General features: G+C 29.0%; 3 protein-coding genes across 6 annotated transcripts; 1 reads left to right on the top strand and 2 right to left on the bottom strand.

Annotated features, from left to right (window-relative positions):
- The first annotated feature begins 4,986 nt into the window (after positions 1 to 4,986).
- Positions 4,987 to 6,928, top strand: LOC112806000 (lysM domain receptor-like kinase 4). Its single transcript, XM_025848312.1, has 2 exons — positions 4,987 to 5,464; positions 5,715 to 6,928. The coding sequence occupies exons 1-2, from the start codon at positions 4,987 to 4,989 to the stop codon at positions 6,926 to 6,928; spliced, it is 1,692 nt and encodes a 563-aa protein (XP_025704097.1).
- Positions 6,929 to 7,018: 90 nt separating this feature from the next.
- On the bottom strand, positions 7,019 to 13,891 carry LOC112697920 (protein DA1-like). Of its 2 annotated transcripts, none has more exons than XM_025751298.3 (12): positions 12,983 to 13,891; positions 12,235 to 12,396; positions 12,022 to 12,112; positions 11,466 to 11,622; positions 10,751 to 10,886; positions 10,548 to 10,631; positions 8,816 to 8,935; positions 8,522 to 8,734; positions 8,351 to 8,413; positions 8,139 to 8,257; positions 7,810 to 7,868; positions 7,019 to 7,647 (listed from the first exon to the last, which is right to left on the bottom strand). In XM_025751298.3, exons 2-12 carry the CDS (start codon positions 12,352 to 12,354, stop codon positions 7,355 to 7,357), a joined length of 1,455 nt encoding a protein of 484 aa, XP_025607083.1. In that variant the 5' UTR covers positions 12,355 to 12,396; positions 12,983 to 13,891; the 3' UTR covers positions 7,019 to 7,354. The 2 variants fall into 2 exon arrangements, with proteins under 2 accessions (XP_025607083.1, XP_025607084.1); XM_025751299.3 differs by having other exon boundaries at positions 10,751 to 10,871.
- A 1,347-nt stretch (positions 13,892 to 15,238) lies between these two features.
- LOC112697919 (type IV inositol polyphosphate 5-phosphatase 11-like) lies at positions 15,239 to 20,437 on the bottom strand. 3 transcript variants are annotated; one of them, XM_025751294.3, is made up of 8 exons: positions 20,219 to 20,437; positions 19,934 to 20,099; positions 19,565 to 19,698; positions 17,963 to 18,042; positions 17,614 to 17,739; positions 16,814 to 17,001; positions 16,471 to 16,608; positions 15,239 to 15,671 (listed from the first exon to the last, which is right to left on the bottom strand). In XM_025751294.3, exons 1-8 carry the CDS (start codon positions 20,239 to 20,241, stop codon positions 15,420 to 15,422), a joined length of 1,107 nt encoding a protein of 368 aa, XP_025607079.1. In that variant the 5' UTR covers positions 20,242 to 20,437; the 3' UTR covers positions 15,239 to 15,419. The 3 variants fall into 3 exon arrangements, with proteins under 3 accessions (XP_025607079.1, XP_025607081.1, XP_025607082.1); XM_025751296.3 differs by having other exon boundaries at positions 17,614 to 17,755; positions 17,963 to 18,008; positions 20,219 to 20,379; XM_025751297.3 differs by lacking the exon at positions 20,219 to 20,437 and having other exon boundaries at positions 19,906 to 20,085.
- Positions 20,438 to 22,099: the final 1,662 nt, after the last annotated feature.

Raw genomic sequence — 22,099 nt, 5'->3', positions numbered from 1 at the left:
TTATACTACTTAATAAACTTACATATTTCATTCTCATATAAAGCAATTTATCTCTTTAAATAAATCACAAATAAATAACAATTATATTATATGTATATTAAAAATCAACTATCAATAAATTATTGTATAAAAATATATATTTAATGTTCATAAAAAAATAAATTTTTATTATAAAAAGGTTTCATTATTTTACTATGATATTATTTTATTATTCTAATAGTTGATTATTTAGTTAAAAACATGAATTAAAATATATATTTAATCACAAATATATAATAGCTGATATATATATATATATATATATATATATATATATATATATTATCAAATAAATAGTATTATCTTGATATTAAGATAAACAATTATTTTAAAATGTTATAAATATTATGTTTTTTTTCGGTTAAGGCGAATATTTTAAAACAGAGCACTAATGCGGCTCATTTTTTTTGTTATAGAAGTAGAAGTGGTGATATACTTTAATATTGTAATTTTTGGTGTTTTTTAAATATGTGGAAGTACACAAATTGGAGGGTCTGATTTCTGTGCCTCAAATTTTTTAATTTTTTTAAACACAAATCGGACGGTCCGATTTATGTACTTCTACAAATCGGATGGTCCGATTTGTGTACTCCAAATTTTTTAATTTTTTCAACGTAAATTAGACGGTCCAATTTGTGTACCTAAAAATCGGACGATTCGATTTTTGTACCTTTTAAAAATCGGACGTTCCAATTTGTATTCCGTATATTAAATCATCCCACATTTTAGAAAAATACCACGGTTGATCACCATTTAAAAAAATACCATTGTTAATTCAATATTAAAAATAAAAAGTGCAATAATGCATTAAAAAAAAAGAAAAAGAGAGGCGCGTTAAAAGGTAAAGTACTGAATGGGGTAACATGATTTGTACGACATTTTGATTCACACACAACCGTACATTTGGGTTTTAGTTTCTTTGTTTTGTTTCAAAGTCCCATTTCTTCGGTGCTTCCTCACTTTCACAACAAATCTTAATCTCACCAACTTCTTTGTACATCAATGACATGGGATGGAAAGAAAATTTGAAATCCAACACAATTAAAAAAAATTATACAGATTTTGGCAATTATCAAAGGGTGTTAAAAACTGTTTAACAACATTTTTTAATTTGAGAATTTATATATATGATGTTGACAATAATAACAAATTAAGTTAATTATTTTCATTGGCAGCTCTTTCACGTGCTATATGGCCTAATAATCCTATATATGCGTAGCTAATATCTTCTTAATTATCACAATCACTCAAATCTTTGTCTTCTCATTAAAAATGACATACTTTAATTTATTGCATTCATTCCCTGCCGAATCTTTGAAATATTGAAATTTCTATGTCATTTTGTTGTGTGGTCTATTTAATTTGATATATATTCCATAAAAAAAGAGGGAAATTAAAGGAAAAAAAATGTATATATATATATATATATATATATATAATATATATATATATATATATATATATATATATATATAAAAGACTTTTCCATAATGGATCGGATAGTTTATATGCAATGATATAGAATATGATCATATATATCACTAAAGTTTAATTAAATAAAACGATGTTAATGAGACACAATGATGGTTTGATAATCAAACTAAACTGACTTGTTGGATCAAATTAACTGAAAATTGATTATTAAATTGGTTCAAACATTAATTATAAATAAATCTGTTAAAAATTGAAAAAAATCAATAAATTAATCGAATCACATATGTTTTTTTTTATTTGCAATTAATTTGTTTAAAATAATAAAAAAATATATCATAAGTTAATATATTATTTTATTATGTTCAGTTATTTCAGTTGAATTTTTGATTAAACTTTTAAATATTTAATTTTATTAATTTAATAATGAGCGATTCAATTTTTAAATATTGAATATAATCTCATTGGTTAATTGTTTACCTACATATTCTATTTTGTGATTGCTCTCGTACATATTTCATATGTGCAATTGTGCAGAGAAATTAATATGGGTTCTTTTATTTTTCTTATATATATGTATATTTTCATGGGAAATATTTTTTTTTTACAATAAGTACATTCTATATTCTAAAATTATATATATATATATATATATATATATATATATATATATATATATATATATATATATATATAGCATTTGTTTTGAAATATTGGGACAGAGTCGGAAAGACTGAGATTTAATATCATGTTTATTAGTTTAGAGTCATCAAAATATCAGTATTTCAATACTTACAAAAAGTAGAGACACAGAGACTGAAATTTTAATAATATTTTATACCTAAAATACTATCATTTCAATTAATTAATTCTAATTTTATTTTTTATGCAAATTAAATTAGAGTTTCATTATTGTTTAATTTTCTGTCTCTCACTTTACACCAAACAAAATAATATCAAAATTTATTTCAATCTCAATTTCTTAATCTCAATTTTTTAATATCAGTCTTTCAATCTCTGTCTCTACATCAAACACTACCTAAATTACTATTACATAATCAAACTGTTTTACCGGTGCTAGCATGCATGTGTATGTATCCCATCTCTAATAACAAGAGCCTTGATCAACTCGTTTTGAATTAATAAAGATAATTAATGATGTCCTTTTTAATTCCAAACTTCCATGAGCTTTCCTCAAACACTATAAACACATTCGATTTGAATATTCTATACGCAACATCGTTTCATGATAATTACAAAATTTAATTACTGTATTCCACCAAAGAACAACTAATTTTGGTTTAAAGTGACACTCACAGAGTATTTTTTATAAGAAAAAATAAAAACAAAAAAAATGTTGCTATCATAGTTAATTATCATATTTTAATTTAAGCCGCGTTTGTTTATAAAGACAGGATATTGAGTTAGGAATATAAAGAATTAGAGATATAAAATTGTGTTTAACAAATGAGATATGAATAGAGATATTGTATCTAGAGACACTGATTTAGTATATTTTATGTCCATTCTAATAATAAAGATACAAAGATATTAACAAGGGACACGACTTATATAAACTTGTAAACAACAGGTAGAAGTTTTTTAAATTAAATTAAACTAGCTTAGATACTTTCTATTAAAAAAAAATGAAAAAGTTACATATTATTATTTATACCCAATCTAAATTTTGGGACATATATAAATTATTTCTAAATGATGGAAGCTACATATTTATTTATTTATTTATTTCTTGGATCTATTTGCTAAATATTCAGCCATTTTTTTTACCAAAAATCTTAGACTGGACTTTTTCAAAAGTCTTTCATCACATCAAGGGAAAAAATTATTTTATCATTGTTGTTGTTTTTTTTTTTTTTGTCTAATTTAGCAGTTAGAAAGACCACCCTCTTCTGTCCAAAAAAAAAACTTCTAACGAAAAAATTATAAAATAAAAAAAAGAAGAAAAAACAATCGATTGTAAATAATCCAAAATATACTTTAGATATTAGATATCTTCCAATATATATACTTGAAGGTGAGATTTTTTTTCCCCCTCCAAGTGTCTTGGAGATATTTTAGCTGAATTTTTTTGTACTTTGCAGTAGGTTCCTTGATTTTCATGAATTAAAAAAAATTATTAAGAACTTCTTAGGGTTTATCTCCTTTTACTCTCTTAAATTATTTGCATTGGACTTTGATATATATTCTATGGGCTCTTCCCATTGTAATTTGTCTAATTTTAATGTGCACTTAGATTTAAAGAATAATAATATATATTTCAAAACCAACCTTTAGTATATGTAACTAAGAAATTCTCCCTCCACTACAATTTCTTTTTAATAAAAACATAAATAGAAATGAAAACAAATAAATCATAATAAGTGCATATGCTTTAACCAAAGTTCTAAACTGTGTAATAAACTAATAATACATCTTCAAAATCAGCTAAAAGGCCAGAATTTAATTGCCAATTGTTTCCTCAATAAAAGTGGGATTATATTACGTGTATGGTGTATATTAAAATCAGCTATTAAAAAAGTTATTAGTATAAAATATATATTAGAATATAAATATATATTAAAAAATAAATTAAATTTCACATATATTTATACATAAATATATTAGTGAATAATTTTAGTGTATAAAAAATATTTTTGATAAAAGTTTATAGTACCCTGAAGCCTGAGCTATGAAATAGTCGACAAATTACAACATTGTAAACTTCGTCTTTGTCTCTTTGATATTTTTGTTTAAAATAAATTAAATTCCCTCACATTGTATCACTTATTATTCATTAAATTATTCTACTATAAAAGTGCAAGTGAGGCATCAAATATCTTCAATTTTCATACACTTAAATGTTCTCATTTTTCATCAATGAAATATCTTGTGTATCTAATCATTTTCTTCTCACTCAGACTATGCTCGGTAAGTGATTCTTTTTAAGGCAATTACCTCTTTTTTTTTTTTCTTTTAGGGGGTAATTAACTAATTACTATATTTATTTTATTTATATGTTGATATTTAATTATGTGTTACAATGTGAACAAATATATTTTTTATATCGTTTTTTTTAAGAAAAATAATTTATAAATATATAACTCTTATTACATCAATAATATAAGAAACTTTTCTTTTTTTGAAATTCACTTATTGTCCCCCTTTGTCCTATTTTAGCTATCACTAACTAATTACAATTACTTCTTGATATAATTATATGAATATAATGAATATAACAATAATAATAACAAAGTCTTATCCCAGTGGGTAAGATCGGCTGATTACAACCAGCATTGAACTTTTTAAATTCTTTCTTTCTTTCTCAACAAGTTTTGAACTACTAATCTTAATTAACAAACTAATTAAGCTTTCTTTGTTTCTTGAAATGGCAATTAGGCACAACAAAACTACTCAGGAAACTCAATACTAAGATGCAACAATGATGACAAAAAGGGACCTTCACCATCATTCCTCTACACATGCAATAACAATGGCATCAAGGAATCATCAACATGCATGGCATTCTTAATCTTCAAATCTCAACCTCCTTACAACACCATCACCACAATCTCCAACCTCATTTCTTCAAACCCAATAGACCTTGCAAGAATCAATGATGTCACTACTTCACACACAATGTTCCAAATTGGTAAAGAGGTTATTGTCCCTTTGAAATGCTCTTGTTCTTCAATGAAGGACACCAAGTATTACTATTACCAATCCAAAACCAAACATGTCTTGGGTGCAATCTTGCCAGAAACTTTCCAAGGCTTAACCACTTGTGATTCCCTAAAGAGGTTCAATCCTTATCCGGAGCGCGATTTGCGCCCCGGCATGGAGTTGAATGTTCCATTAAGGTGTGCTTGTCCAACATGGAATCAAGAAAGAAATGGCACCAAGTATTTGATGACTTATTCTGTGAATTGGGGTGACACCATTTCTAGCATTGCATCAAGATTCAATGCAACAATACAGAATCTTCTTGAAGCCAATGGTAATTCTAAACACTTTTTAATAGATTCTAATCATAATAATTGATTTATAAATCTATCAATCTATTCTTAATTTTATAATCTCCAAATACTACATCAAAGATATTGGTTCATTTCATTCACTACTGTCTTTTAGCTTACTTGTGATGATAGTTTCTTTTAAATATTTTATATTTCAATGGAATTGTCATATTCACATATCATATCTTAGGATATTTAATATTTGTGTTCATATTGTTGCAACATATATAGGTATTTCCATGGAAACTACAATTTTTCCATTCACAACTCTTCTGATTCCTTTGCCAAGTGAACCACTGAGTTCATCAACAATCACAGTTGCCAATGATCCACCATATGATTCTACTTCACTGCATGCCAAAACCGGTTCCAAAGGGATCGAGTTAAAGAAACTAGTAATATTCAATATAATTCTTGCTGCTATATTGATTCTGAGCATCATGTCATCTCTAGTGTTTTTTATAGGAAATATATCAGAAAGATTCATCAAGGCAGGCGAAATCCGTAACAAAAATCATGCGATTTCAGAAGATATCCCCGTCGAAATAGCGAGCATTGATGTGAACTATTCTAAATTGTATAAATTCGAGGAAATCAAGGATGCCACCGAAAATTTCAGTTCAAGGAACAGAATCAAAGGTTCTGTATTTCACGGCGAATTCGGTAACAAAAGGGAAAGTTTTGCTGTCAAAAGAAGAATAAGTAAAGGGTATGCTTCAAAAGAAATAAATTTACTTAGAAGAATCAACCATTTCAACTTGATCAAGCTTCAAGGATATTGTGAAAATGAAGATTTGTTCTATCTTGTGTTTAAATTCATGGAAAATGGTTCCTTAAGAGAATGGCTTAGTAGTGAAGAAAACTCTTTTTTGCATAAAAGTTGGTCAAAGAGGATTCAAATTGCTTTGGATATTGCAAATGGACTTCAATATCTTCACAACTTCACATATCCTTGTTATGTTCACAATGATATTAACAGTGGAAACATTCTTCTAAACAAAGATCTAAGGGCAAAGATAGCAAATTTTTCTCTAGCAGAAGAATTATTAGAAAGGAGAATGATAACAAGTTCAAGTTCTTGTCACACTTCAGATGATGTTTATGCCTTTGGAGTGGTACTTTTGGAATTGATCACTAGCAAAGAATGTGTTACACTGCATGGTTTATCAAGAGAAGGAATAACAATGGTTTCTAGGATCATGATGAATAATCTCATTAGTAAGGAGCATGAAGAAGAGAAGTTGAGTTTGTTCTTTGATCCAAGGCTCATTGGAAACATTGAGAGAAAAAGTGCTTTGATGCTAGTTAAGCCAAGTTTAGCTTGCTTGAATCAAGAATCAGAAAGTAGACCAAACATGTCAGAGGTGGTCTCTACCTTGTGGAAAACACTTTCTGAGTCCCATAATAATTGTTGGAGTGAGAAAATTGTCATGTTGAAATGTTAATAAATGTGTGCAGAATTTATGTCTACATATAATAAGGTTGAATGTACAATTTGTTTTTTTCTCTTTGTAGTTATTATAGGATATTTCAAATTTCACAATCATTGTATCAAATTTTATATATTATCACAGAATTAATTAATAAAAATGGACCTCTCTAGTACCCTAAGACTACACCTTTGCTATGAAAGTGTTCTCCCCATTGTTTTTCACTTTTTCTTCTTTTGCTACAAAAGTACTATTATGTTGCAAAAAATCATATGAATGTAATCAATGCATCCAAAATGGTATCCATTTTAATTACAAGTACAAAAAAATCATGAGTTTGCCAAATCTAATGCCCTAAGGAACCTTTTTATCTCCAGAAAAGAATGAGGGAAAAAACAATGTGTAAAAACAAAAAGTGGGAGGGTTTTTTCTCAATGCTTTTCAAAATGGAAAAGTACCAGTCATCCATATATGGTTTAGGGTCTTCTGAAGACCATACTTCTGCACTGCTTGGTGACCTGCCCTAAACCCGTCTCCGTAAACTGGCGAGATGTCGGATTCAATCTGGTGCTTGAAGAACTCGCCGAGCTTCATCTCAAAAGGGGGTCTTTTCCCTTTTCTAGATGTTGAAGATGAGGATGAGGCTGACGCCGAAGTGAGTTCAGAATGCAACCACATGTATGCCATAACCTGACATATACCTTCTTCGACGTTTTGACTTAGGGTTCGGTAGCCTTCACAAATAGAGCAGATAGCTTAGAACGAAGTACATCGATTTGATGACAGATATTGAAATGTATGATTAAATTCCTTAAATCTTAAAGCCTAAACTCCAAAATGGATAACAAAGTTCACATGATACTCCACATTCAAAGAATTTCTAGGTGAAATAGTACCTTTAAGCCGCAGCCATGCATGCATCATCTCGTGAGCTAGGATCGATCCAGTAAGCAATCTGAAAAGATAAAAACGAATTGTATTCATAAATAGAATCATGATTCATCCAACCACAAGATGAGGAAACAGGAATATGCAAACATATAAATCCAATAACAAGAATATGAAGAAAAATACCATGAGCAAACTAGCAGACACAAAGGCAGAAGAAAAAAACACTGAAGAATTTTTCCCTTGCAGAGCTAGATTTGTTAACTTTGAAAGATTTATGTACTCATAAGCATTGAGCTTTGTGACTCTGGAATTTGTAAAAGCATTGAATTATTACCTTGGAAGTCCGAATAAAATGAGAATTGCCGTCACATCGCAACGTCTGGTCAATTTGTATGATTGTGTTCTCATGTCGACCGCTCTATTTCCTGCCCCAAGTCTCGGTCGTCTCGAGATCTGATTAAAGTTCAAACGCAATGTATCATTTAATAGCACGGACAAGAGAGAAGGAAACGTCACTAAAGCCGAAAACATAAAAAGAAATCTTACGCTGCTGATCGTCTGCTCTTCCGAAAGGCAGAGTCCTCGAGTTTCTGGCATGTGATAGTGACCCTGGCCAAGATAACGAATAAGCAGGATGAAAACTAAAACATTAAGATCAAATTTATCAGATATTATAATATAATTACTATGAATAGGTGAAAATGCATTTTTACTTACATGCTTCTCCCCCTCTCTTGCTTCATTCAGGGCTTGTCTTTCAACCAAGAGAAGTGGAATTTGCTGCTCCAATTTCATGTCTAAGCTTTCATAAAATCTTTGTATATCAACATAAAGCGGTTGGCATTCGCTTGTATCCATGATTGCAGAGTCAAGGCACTCTAAGCAAAGCTTCCGGCCATCATTAAGACCGATATATCCAGTCTCTCGTGGCTGTGTATGAAGATAGAAAATTTTAATTACACTGTTCACAATAAAAGTTCATTCGTGATAAAATTTTTCATTCATACTAACCTCCATTCGCTCACAGCTGCAACATCTTGGAGTGTTATCGTGTTCATGAGAAGGGCAATATTTTTGGACCCAGAATGGATGTGCCCTATATTCAATAAGACCAGCAGGGTTTGTTGGAATCTGTCAAAAGATATATATTACCGAAATTAACAGCTACCGCAATGAGGTATAAGGTGTAAATTACTAAATTCGGGTGAAAATTGAGTAACATATACTTAATTAATGCCAACACTTGAGAAGCTATAAAAACATCATGATCTCACAAACGACATCGGCTTTAGTCCTATACCATCAAGAACACGATGCACAAACTTTGATAACAAAACATCTTTCCACTCTTCTCATCCATTTTTTACATATTACATGGTAAATGGAAAAGAAACTTTATACTTTTTGGCCTTTTGGGTGTCAATTACAATGAAGGGGAGCTTTGGAGCAACGGTCAAGCTGTCTCCGTGTGACCTCAAGGTCATGGGTTCAAGCCGTGGGGTGAAGACAGAATCTTGTGGAAACATTTGAAGGAGGGAAATCTTGACATAGTGAGTACCTACAAGCTCTTATCTAATGAAAATTTAAATGAAGACCAAACTTTGAACATCATTTGGAAATGGAAGGGTCCTCAAGGAATCAAAGTGCTTCATGTGGATTATGGTGCATAAAAGGCTTATGACTGCGTGTAGAAGAGCTAGATTTTTTGGAGCTAGCTCGGACTGCCACCGCTGTCTTGGACAGCAGGAAACGCTGCTACATGTGATGAGAGACTGCCAGGTAGCAGCCAGGATTTGGTCAAGCCTTATCCTCCCTCAACATCTAAACAATTTCTTTAGAGCTCCCTTTGATCTTTGGGTAAGATTGAACCTCATATCACACATTGGTAGAAACAAAGAGGATTGAATTTCTTGTTCTCCCCACCTTATAAAAGAGCTGTGGATACAAAGGATTTCATAATCCCCTACGTTCAAAATATCAAAGAGGCCTTCAAGAAGGAATCTCTCATTAGACACCCCCCAGATAGAATTGAGGCTCACATAAAATGGAAGCCTCCTTCCCTGGGGTGGGTTAAAGACGACTCGGATGGAGCTTCGGCGGGCAATCTTGGGTGCGGCGGGTTGCAGAGGGATGCTTAGAGATGAGCATGGAAGATGGATTGCTGGGTATGCGATGAATGTAGGAGTCACAACCGCTTATCAAGCGGAATTATGGGGCATTTTGAAAGGTCTTGAGGTGACTTGGGACTTGGGCTTTAGAAAGGCAATTATAGAAACAGATTTTAGAGCAGCCCTAGCGATGTTACAGAAGCCAGAGAAATCCTCACAACACCCTGATCCTATTATTAGATTACACCGGATGAGGAGTAGGGATTGGAGAATGAAATTTACTCTCCTTCAGGGAAGGAAACAGAGGAGCAGACCTCCTAGCAAGAAAGAGCTTAAGCTTGAGGTTTGGATTCAGTTTTTTGGATCAACCATGTGTTGAATTGAGGAATGTTCTGTCTGATGATGTTAGAAGGGTTCAGTTACCCGCTTTATCTCTGTAGTGTAGTCTTTGGGCAAAAGCCCCGTTCATTCACCAAAAAAAATATATATATCAGATTAAGCTGAGTGCATTACATCCTTTGGATGCAGCCCTTTCCCGGACCCTGCATTAATGTGGATGCTTGTACACCGGGCTGTCCTTTTTTGGGTATCAATTACAAATTTACAATAAACAAGAACATAAAATTTGTACTCACGAAATGCTTGCAGACGTCACATTTTGGATGGTAGCTTTCCTTATAGCATGATTTATGGTAAGGGTAATTTCCCGACGTGGAGAACTACAAAAGCAAGAATGCATGTGTAAAAACAACAAATCCGTAGCCATGCAAGAAAAACCCATTAATGGAAAAATGAAATAAAGAACAGCATTTTGGCAGGTAAATGGAAATTCGGGCACCTCATAATCAGAGATCGGTAGGTTGCAAGCATGACAGCGGAAGCATTCAGGATGCCAGAAAGCATTCAAACAATTTAGATATCGTCCATAACCAATCTCAGTATGGCAGCCAGCACAAATCCTATTATGCAAAAAACTAAAAAACATTCAAATATTTCTGCATGATGCGAAGTTTTCAAACCAACAAATTATGATATATTTTGCAGGCGAAAAATTAAAGTTATTGGGATCTGTGTTATTTGTTTGCTAATTGAACTAGACGTGCAGTTATCAATCAATTACGGTAACTTTATGGTATATATGGTACAATATATTTGAAGAGGATACTAAAGATGAAGATCACTATGCATATGTATATAGATTATTTGATAAATGAGAATACCAATGTATTATGCTACATACTAGTTCAGTTACATCCTCCTGTTCCTCCCAAAAATATCCATAATGAGGCATATGAGTGCAAGTCAATAAGTAGTCTAATAAGGACCAGCAAGAATAGACGGGGAAAAATATGTTAATGAATACAAAGGAGTAAAACAAACATCAAAATAGAGAATTCGAAATCATCAAGCATGACAGAATGGTAAATGGTGAACAGATAAATTTAGATGATAAATTGATAATCTTAGCATGCTCATTTAAGTAGTCAAACAAAAAGTGTTGAAATGGTGATACCAAATTCGTACAATATGGTGACCTGTCCTCTAACTCGTACCTTGATCCCATTGGGAAATACACTGGTACTGGAATTGGAACCGCCGGATGGGGTTGATACATGTTCTCGTTTCCATATTTCGGAGGAGACTCTAGATTTAGGCTTTCTTCTATAGCTCTGGCAAGTTGTTCATCTTCTTCTAATTGAGATCTGTAGTCTACATAATAGACAGAAAAACTCATTGACGTATATTCCATTGTAGTTGGTTTTTCAAAACACAATTTACAAGGTTAAGGTAACATATATCATCTATAAAGGACAGAGCGCCGGATCCAAAAATATGTAGAAGTAACAGTTAATGTTCAACACAAGCAGAAATTTTCCAATGTAAACAAACTGCAAAAGCAAAACAATAGTAAATAGCTACGACTAAATAAGTTCTATTCAATTCTATAGCAACTGAATTTACCATTGTAATTGACAAAGACTGCATTCAATAGACTATCACAGACTTGATATCAAATTTTTCCTAATTAAAACTAAAAGAACGCAATGGTGTAAATGCCTTATTTTTCTTTTAAAATATACAACAACAGTTTGGAGTTATATCACTCACCATTTACATGGTTTCCTCTATGATTTTGCTCTGCCAGAGATAATGCAATGGCACGATCTATATCTTCGTTCTCATTCTCAGGCCAAACATCCTGCATCCAAATTCCCATCAACATATGTTTGAAAAGTTGGACAAACAGGAAATAGAAACAATGGCATATTTCAACACTTTGCAAAATAATGCATTCAAAAGCAATTGTTAAGGAGTTCTCACGTTTGTTACACCAGACGTCGATGGCAAGTAAGAATCCGCATCCCCGTTATAATACGAATGGTAATGCCCTTCCGAAATCTTTTGGTCGGAGCCTTTGAAAAATTTGCTAAGCCAACCCATAATTCAAGTTGCTATATGTTCATAATAGGTACAAATTCCTTCCTGAAAATCAAACAGCCAACAATAGTTCAATTAACTCGAAAACTCCAATACTATTGGAATTTGGGAACACCACTACTATTGGAGACATGGGTTAAGTGAAATTCAAAGAAACTATTTCCATCTTCATAATATGTATGCATTTCAATTTGCATACTCCAAACAATAGTTTAAAGGGCACAAACTGACAAACTCGATTTCGATTCATTTCGACATCTTCAGCAAAAACAAATTGACTTTTTAGCCTCAAACAATGACTTGGGCAGAAATTGCAATGGATCAAAATCATAGTTTGCAAAACTATAAACAAACCAAACACACCTTTAACAACTGAAGCTGCAGCTAAAGAGAAAAAAGGTACATCTAGAAAAAAACAGTTCAAAAGGAATCACTACCAAATATATATGAGAACTGAGACTCAAATTGCCACTCTAAGTAAATAACTCCAAAATTAAAGAACCCAGAAGAACAAAAAGTTTTTTTTTCCCCAAGCTCCATAGGTCAATTAAATTGATTACATAAAAATAAAAATCCAAATCCTGGGGCAATAATTCAATAATAAAAAGAAAAAAACAATAAATAAACTCACCTCTTTCTTCAGAAAAAGCAGAGAGAACAAGATCAAAGTAAGATTCTAGAGCATGTAAATTTGCTTCTCCTTTTCTCTCTCCAGCAACTGCAAACTTGATGATGATGATCTAAGAAACTTCAACTCAAGTTTTTGTATGTGTCAAGGGAAAGCAAATAGAAGGAACAAGGAAGGAGAAGAAACAAAGCAAAAAATGTTTTATTTTTTTTTCCTTTAATTTCAGAAACGAGAAACACGAACACGTATACTCCACAATATCATTGACAAAGAGGAAAAAAAAATCAAAATTTTAAATTAAAAAAAATAATCTTTTTACAATTGGAAACAGGGGAAAGTATAATAAATGCACGGGATTTTTCAGAAAGGTCAAAAATTGATGAGATTGATGATAACACCAAAGGGGGGAAGGAAGAAGGTTTGACAAAAAAAGGGTTTTGGAAATTGATTAATTAATTTATTTATTAATAATAATAATAATTTATGGTGTTGTGTTGTATGGGAAACAGTGGTTGTGACAAATTCAACTATTTGGGACAAAAGACTGTGAAGAAATTCAACAAGAAACAAGGTTTGTGTTGTTTAAGTGTGTTGTGTTGTGTGGGGTCCTCTTGGTTCTTTGTTCTTTCTCTTTCTTCAAAGGAATGAGATTGAAGAGAAAGAGAAGAATGAGAAGAGAAGACCCAAAAAACACAAAAGCAGAAAGAGAAAATAAATCCCAAACCCAAACGCGGTAATCCCAGAAAGTTTCTTTTATGAAAACATTAGTTTAGACTAGATTAGAGTTAAAGTATTATTGTACGATATATTGATATAATATAATTGTTAAAATGCTTTTCAAATTTTATTATATTTATTATTATTTTGCATAGAATGTGTCATTAAAACAATGTGAAAAAAATGCATCTCATCAATTAAAATAATGGTATTGGGCTCTCTTAATTAATACTGCTGGCCAGGAATTTCTAACTTTTTGTTTAAAAAATTGAAACGCGTAAAAAAAAATCAAAATTTTGCTAATGAATATTGTAAAATATCTGCTATAGTTTTTTTTTTATCATGAAATATATTATAATTTTTTTGAAAAAAAATAATGTTAAACCTTTAGTCCTTTAGTATACTTGTCAATCATCGTACCAAAAGAATTGTTAACTTGATTAAGCATTTAGCTAGATATTTGAAAAATACAGTAATAATGGCAATATTCTAATCTTTTTATATATATATACTCATTGCATTAAAAATTATTAAAAACTCAACTTTCCAATAATTTTAATAAAATATTTTATTTCATTAATACTCTTAAAATATATTTTCAAAAATAATATCATCGTTACTTTTTTAAATTAATGTCTTAATAAGATATATATACGAGAAAGAGTGAATTAATGAATCATCAATTGGTATTTGAAAAATCCAAAAGAAATGACAAAAACAAATAAATTCAAATAGTCGGCAAATAATTAAGTCAACTTCAACAATGGTGGCTTAAGTTGGAACAAATCCAAAGGGAAATAACCAACCAATCATAAAATCCCCAAAGACAAAAAACAAAGTCAATAGTTAATAAACCGACCAAATTAAATGACTTTATTAGCTTCCATCGTACTTGCCTAGGAATCTACTATACTACCAATAATAACTAACAAAAATTCACGTTTCACATTTTTTGTCTTTTAATTTTAAAAAAATTAGGTGACTATCTAATATATTTTTTATTCATTTTACATTTGAGTAAATAATAATTAACTCTTGATTTGGACTAAAAAATTTAGATATAAAAATAAAATATGTAATATATTTTAACATTGTAATTTTGGATAATTTTTAAAATTGTGGGATGTACGTTTAAAAATTTTTAAAAATTTGGAGTTTGATTTGTATACCAAAAAATCGAACGGTCTAATTTCTATACTTCTCACAGATCAAACGGTCTAATTTTAGCTTCTAACATCACAACTGCGTAAAACACTCATACACTTCATAACTGCGTCCTACACCATTCTCCCTTCCATATCTAAATTAAAAAAAATGCTTGATTTGTTCATTAACTGGTTTTCTATTATTTTTCTTTGTTAATTGCTCTCTTCTCTTCCCGGTGTATATTCATAAAATTTTAATCCCTTAATTTTACCAATTACTACTTTATTTGTTAGTTAATTTTTACTCTTAACATTTAAGGGATTAAATTATTATTATTATTATTATTATTGTTGTTGTTGTTGTTGTTGTAATAAAATAAATATTGATGAACAAAAATATCAACTGATTACTGATGAAAAATTTAATTTTCAAATGTTTCTATCTCTAGTACATTAATTAATTAATACAAAATTATTGACAAATGAGAGATTATATAAAAGAATCTGAAATAGTAATGAAGAAAGGAAAAATTACGACATTACATTATTAGAATACGACGTTTCAAGCGAAGCACTTGCTAACTAGAAAGTTGATTAATATTATTATTATTATTATTATTATTATTACTATTGATAATAGAATTAGAGTTTTCAATTATTGGTGGAAGACGACGTTGACGAATTAATCTTAAGCAGAGATGTGCCTTTACAGGTTTATGATCAGAACCATTAATTTCATCCATGGATTCATAAGAATGTAAAGTTGCTTCAATGTCACTTTCATCTTCTATTTTGAATAATATGCGATCGGTCCATGCTGGCACTCGAACCTGCTTTAATCACATTAATTATCTCATAAATTAATTACGATGAATGTCAATAATAATAAGCTAAAACCACACACTAACACAAAGCTTTAATTAAGTAATTAAATACACACGTTGTTTGACTATAATGTAATAAATAAACCGGTTGTTCGTTCTTAATAACCAATAATAAGAATAAATGATAAATAAGTTCTTAACTTATTTATCTTAAAAAAATTTTTTTTGATTAATTAATATAAAAATATTCATTATTTTTTAAAATGTGAAATTAACATTTAAATTTTTTAGAGAGATCTTATTTTTATATATTTTAGACGAAAGAATTTAAATATCTTTTATTTTAAAATAACATAACGCTTTTATATTTTTAATAAAGAATAAATTATTATTTGTACCCATAAAAGATACAGAAGCTGACAAATGTACCCATATAAGAATAAAACGATAATTGTAACTATAGAAAATGGCTTATATGTGTCAAAAGTACCTAACAGACTAATTGTGTAACCAATGTCCGGTACTTTTGGCACACGAAAGTCATCTTCCGTGGTTACAATTGTCGTTTTATTTGTCGGCGTCTATATCTTTTATAAATACAAATGGTAATTTATTCTTTCAATAAATTAAAAATTTATATATTTTTAAATTAAAAAATTAAAGGTTTATTTATATTGTTTTAATAAGAATAATAAACATATGATCATAAAAAAATCTAGCTAGCTAATTAACTCTATTAGTAGATGTCATAATAATGTTGTGATGGAATTTAATTATACTAGAATAAGATTAATAATGAGATGACCTTGTAACTTGTATCATAGTTGCTACTTCCTTTGTTGTATTTATAAGTAGGCTTAAATGTCAATGTTCCCTCACAGAAGCCATTGAATATTTGTCCACGCCCAGCTTCTTGTAAAAGCTGATCTTTTCCATGCAGCCTCTGAAATGAAAAATAATTAAAAGGGACTAATTATTTTATTTTATTTTAATTCATGGTAGCAATTTTGTTGTGTACTATATGGTGCATATCTATGTATGCATTATTTAGTTATGCAAAAAAATGTATTAATTACAAGTTCTATATTTTTAAGGATATAGTTTATATTTAAAAAAAAATTAAATGAGGATTATATATAATTCAATACCTGATGAAGGTCATTGTTGATAAGATTTCTGGCTGGATAAGTATCAATGCCTTGAAGCCTGTAGTTTAAATCTCCCAACCAAATAGTAATATGTGATGGTCTTGAATATGGATTCCAATTCTTAGAGAATAGAGAGTGTGATATGTGCCTACATTCACAATTTCTTTCCTCTACCTTGCTTGCATGAGCTTATGCAAATTTTAAATAATTAACACATTAGTATGTAATAATCCAATATATCTTTGAAGATATTTTTAAGAAAAGTTTATAATTAGAAATTAATATATGATGTTGTCTAAAATCACAACTTGAAAGCTTAATTATATCATTATTTAAGTTTTGTATACTCATTCTTTTTATATTATAGTACCAAATTCATACATTATCTTTTTTATAGTATTTTTTTTTGGTAATTATCTTTTTTATAGTATAAATTTTATTTTCTAATATTTTTGTCATGATATTATTTCTTCTAAAAATTTAAGTTGATAAAAAAAAACACACGAATAAATAATATTTTTAACATATTTTTTTGAATAAAAGTTTCTTTTGAGTTTGTTTGTATTTTTTTATAAATTTTTTTCTCTTTTAATAATTTGTCTTATGCTAAATTTTCTTTTTTTAGAGATCAATAAAGATTGCACTCTAGACTTTCGGATCATAAAAATTCTAATATCATATAGTAAAATTACTTTTTCAAAAAACTTAAATTGAAGAAAAAAGATATATAAATAATTATATCTCTAACAATTTAAAATAATTTTAATTATGAATTATATATCCCTTAAATATATATTTACCAGAGAGATGGCAAGAGATGAAAACAATTCTAATGCCTTTGTAGTTAATTCGGATTGCAACAGCTCCTTTCTTTCTTCCAATTATTCCTCCAAATCCCCCAATTGACTGTTTGTCCATCTTCAATTCTGCATATAGTAAAAACTATTACATTTATTAGTAGTATGATTTTGAAAAAAAATAACACTAATAAAAAATGCTAAAAAAATAAATTTTTATCATTCTAGTAATTAATTTCTTAAAAAAAAGTTACCCTTTAGTATATTTATTTTCTTTCCATTGATCAATATATATATCATCATTCTCTTTCAAACATATAATCATTATTGCATAAGGGTCAGAATATTGTACCTGTAATGGAAGATCTTTTTGCATTTGATGGCCCAAATAGGTAGAGCTGCAAAGATCCCATTATTACTTTGCCTATCATGCTTCATTTAATTTAAGGAAAAAAATTATGGAAAAGAGAAGAACATTAATTATTAGTTAGTATACAAACAAAAGAAAATCAAAGATGGTCCTAATTTTGATGATGACAGAATAATACTGTAAATAACAATTGTTGTGCTTGTAAATTCATGTAACGAGGTGCAAGATATTATTAATAATACAAGATTTTATATACTTTTCTTTTTAAGTGAAGTTCCAGCAGTTGCATTTTGTGACATGACACTTATTAAGAGATAGATATAGAGAGTTAATCTTCATTTTGGTTTTTGAAATTGATAAGTTGCACTAATTTAGTTTTTGACTTCTCAATTATTATAATTTGATTTTTCGAATTTAAAAAAGTACATCAATATAGTTCCTCATATATCTTTCGTTGCCAGAATTTAACACCGTTAATAGTATAGTTTAAGCCTTGTCACACTAGACATATATTAAAACGACGTGGTATGCATTTTAGGGTTAAAGAAGGCAGTAAATGATATTATTTAAGGGTTTAAACAATACTAAAACATTATACCCTTTCCTTTTAATATTGTTCAAATCCTTTTATTATTGAGCTCTTTTAGCATTAAAACGTGTAAAATATCGTTTTAATATGTTCAACATGATAAGACTTGAGTTATCTCACTAACAATATTTTTAGTAATTATATTAGTGCATTTTTTTAATCTAAAGAACCAAATTATAATAATTAAAAAGTCAAGAACTAAATCAGTATAATTCGTAAATCTCAAAACTCAAAGTGCACTTAACTCTAGATATAGATATAGATATAAATTCTTCTATACTATATATAAAACATGGTGCATGGCATAAGGTATGAACATAGGTAAGGTGCATCATCACTCATCAGAAGTTGACAACACATTACAATTGGATAAACTTTCACAACTTATTGCGCCACACTTCTAAGTTCTATCTCCCTCAATCTTAAAGCCGAACCAAAAGTTAAGGCTTTTGTACTTTAAACAAAAAAATCTACCAAATAATAATAATAGGTGGTCAATAATTTTTAGTTAAACACAATTTTCTTAACTAGGCCTACATAATTTTTTTTGGGGGGGGGGTCATTTACTACCTTAGCTTCTTGACTTCTTGTTTTCAGTTGGTGAAACTTAATATCATAATTTCTTTGACTTTGTCATTAGGATAATTAATTGGTTTCATTGTTATATTAATAACTCAATCTTGGCTAAGAAAATGTTGATGATGTAACATAATAAGTCTAAAAATAATAAGATAACTATTGACATTAAGATGTCTTATATAAAAAATTATATATAATTGACAACTATTAAATCATTTAATTTATTTTGACTAAGTTGTTATATATAGTATGTGCCAATATTTTAATTATCATTTTAGGTATCTTGAGTTATCATCTCACAATAATGATTTACGTGTCCAATCAGTTATAACTCAAATAATATAGTCTCTCATTTTTTTATTTAGAGGTCTCGAATTCAAATCTCACTTATAACTTAAAAAAAAAAAAAAACTTACGTGTGAGTTTCATGTAGAGCTTCTTTGAGGAGTGTTGCAACTTTTCTTTCTTTTGGAGCTTCTTGCAATCCAACTGCTAAAAGTTCAAATTCCCGGTTGCTACCAACCATATCTGCCAGCTCTTCAAACGAAACCTAATAATATTCACAATTTAATTAAATTAAAACATACATGAAAAATCAACAAACGAAGTTCATAACATATATATTTGGTTTCTCGTTTGAAAATTTTCTAAAACCGATCATATAGTAATATATGACCCTTATTATATTCAATTCAAATTAAACTACTAGCAATCAACAATATAATTAAAGTTTTTTTTTTCAAACGAAAAACCTTACTTGTTTAAATTAGAATTGTTATCTGCACCTGGCCATTCATATTCCAAGTTGCTATGGAGATACATAGATCCGAATGAGTTGAAAAGTTGCAAACATTTTCAGCTTCCACCGTTCTTATTCCTATGTGAGTTGGAGAAGCTTGGTTATGAATGAAACTCATTATTGGCCTCCTCTTCCACCTTGAATAATTCTTCCTGAAAAATATTCAATAATAATTCAATGTCACAAAATATTAAGAAAATATATGTATGTGTGGTAATAATAATAATAAAAAAAATGTTGATCATCATAATTATTCCATAATTTCACTTACCCTTTGCAAAAGAGGTTCCCCATTGTGGTGTTAATTTCCCAAAAAGAAGAAGATTATTTTGAGTGAAAAGTCACTATTTTTATGAAGGATAATATAATAAAAAGAGAGATGAAATGAAGGGTTTTTAAATTCATTGACTTGGACCATACTTATATAGAGATCATGCACATGACAATTATTTATGTGATGCTTCTCTACCATTCTAGAGATCTTGAATATAATTGAATCAATTTAAAATTGAAACATTTGAATATGATATATTGTTTGTTTTTTTCTAACGAGTTAGGTTGAGTCTAGTTGACAATGAAGAGAAGTTAAAAACAAAGTTGAAAAGGACCATTGAGTTAAGATTATACCACACACCATGCAATTTACGTCAAGCAAACATACACTATCTTAAATCTAAATTATAAAAGTCTAATAAATGATACGTCTAAGATTATTGTCAATGGAAGGAGTAATTAGAGGCTGCTACAGCTATATATTTGGATCTATATAGCTCCAAATCTTTACTTTTTTCAGAGTCTATCTGAAAAGTTTCATTAATAATAATAACGAGTAATAAAAGAACTAAATTATTATAATAGCTTGTTTAATGCCAACATGAGTTTTTTTTTTCCTTTAAAATTATTATTAGGTATATAAAATCCATTTGCAATTTGAGATTTATCTTTTTTTTTTGTAGATTTAATTGATATTATGGTGTATATATTATGTATAAAATTTACATATGTGCACGTATTATTTGGTACAAAATTTACTTAAAAATCGTTTATAACTCATCATTCATGTGTTCTATATTAAAAATATAGAAATGATCGTAAGAACGATAGTTTTAGGGTCTTTATGTTTATCCTGCATAGCATAGTAGTATTTGAACTCTATTTTTACCTATTAATTCTTTTTAACTAACAATTCTTTCATGAAAGTTTGAATAAGAAAAATATGACTACCAAACGATTTAAATTATTTTCCCCATGTAATTAAGAGTCTTGTGAAATTTGTAAATATGTTATTACTAACTATATTTAAGGGTTAGTACATTTATAAAATGAAATACTACTACAAATGTATCGAAGAAAGATGACAAATCCCACTATAGAGTGAGTAATAAAGCATTGATTCATGACCATCTAGCATGCATAAATATTTAAACAAAAACTTAGTATTTTTTCCTTACATTAAAACAAATATTAATTAACTTTATTCTTTTTCACTAAAAATATTATCTCTTAAAATTTTCCTAATTATATAATACATACTGAGATTTATTAATTGGCGGCTACATTAATCCGAATTGGGAAAGGATAATTCAACCCAACACGTGGATATTAGTGTGCTATTGCTGAAGTAGTTTGGCTACCTATAAAACATTTCCACATGTTCATACGAATAGACTCAATAGAAAAATGCTAAAAGTATACGAAATCCTTTTGGCGCTGACCATATTAAAAACCGCTATTATTATCTCTATTATGCAAGCTATTGAGTTGAAAAGCTAATATTCTAAAAAAGTGTAAACTAAGAATAAAAAATACAAATTAAGATACTAAAAAAAAAATTTACTCGCTAAACCTACTTCAAATAGATAGTTTGTTGGTAATTTTGCTAAATATTTTGAATAATTTTATTAGACTAATTCAATATTTAATAGATATTGAACTATTTTACATCTTTCATAATTAAAATAAACAAAATATTGTTAGAAAATAAAAATGATAATTTAATCTTCAGATATAACTATAATTGATTGTTACTAGGAAAAAAAAAAAGAAAAATACTAATATTTCTTCTCAAAAATACCCTTGCTAAAACAAAAAAGTATCTTCATAAACAAAATTAAATTTGACTACCTGAAATTAAGTAGAAAGCATGACTCTA

This window comes from Arachis hypogaea, chromosome 16 (genome assembly GCF_003086295.3).
Source record: "Arachis hypogaea cultivar Tifrunner chromosome 16, arahy.Tifrunner.gnm2.J5K5, whole genome shotgun sequence".
Taxonomy (NCBI): domain Eukaryota; kingdom Viridiplantae; phylum Streptophyta; class Magnoliopsida; order Fabales; family Fabaceae; genus Arachis; species Arachis hypogaea.
This window is presented reverse-complemented; position numbering and strand designations above follow the sequence as displayed.

Coding starts and splice junctions, on each gene's coding strand:
- LOC112697919 (XM_025751294.3), bottom strand. CDS start 20,241: ATGGGGAACCTCTTTTGCAAAGG. Junction 17,002..17,613: donor CATCTCTTGCCATCTCTCTG/GTAAATATATAT, acceptor AATTTGCATAAG/CTCATGCAAGCAAGGTAGAG. Junction 15,672..16,470: donor ACTATGATACAAGTTACAAG/GTCATCTCATTA, acceptor TGATTAAAGCAG/GTTCGAGTGCCAGCATGGAC.
- LOC112697920 (XM_025751298.3), bottom strand. CDS start 12,354: ATGGGTTGGCTTAGCAAATTTTTCAAAGGCTCCGACCAAAAGATTTCG. Junction 11,623..12,021: donor TAGAGGAAACCATGTAAATG/GTGAGTGATATA, acceptor TCTATTATGTAG/ACTACAGATCTCAATTAGAA. Junction 7,869..8,138: donor ATTTTATTCGGACTTCCAAG/GTAATAATTCAA, acceptor TTATCTTTTCAG/ATTGCTTACTGGATCGATCC.
- LOC112806000 (XM_025848312.1), top strand. CDS start 4,987: ATGGCATTCTTAATCTTCAAATCTCAACCTCCTTACAACACCATCACC. Junction 5,465..5,714: donor GAATCTTCTTGAAGCCAATG/GTAATTCTAAAC, acceptor CAACATATATAG/GTATTTCCATGGAAACTACA.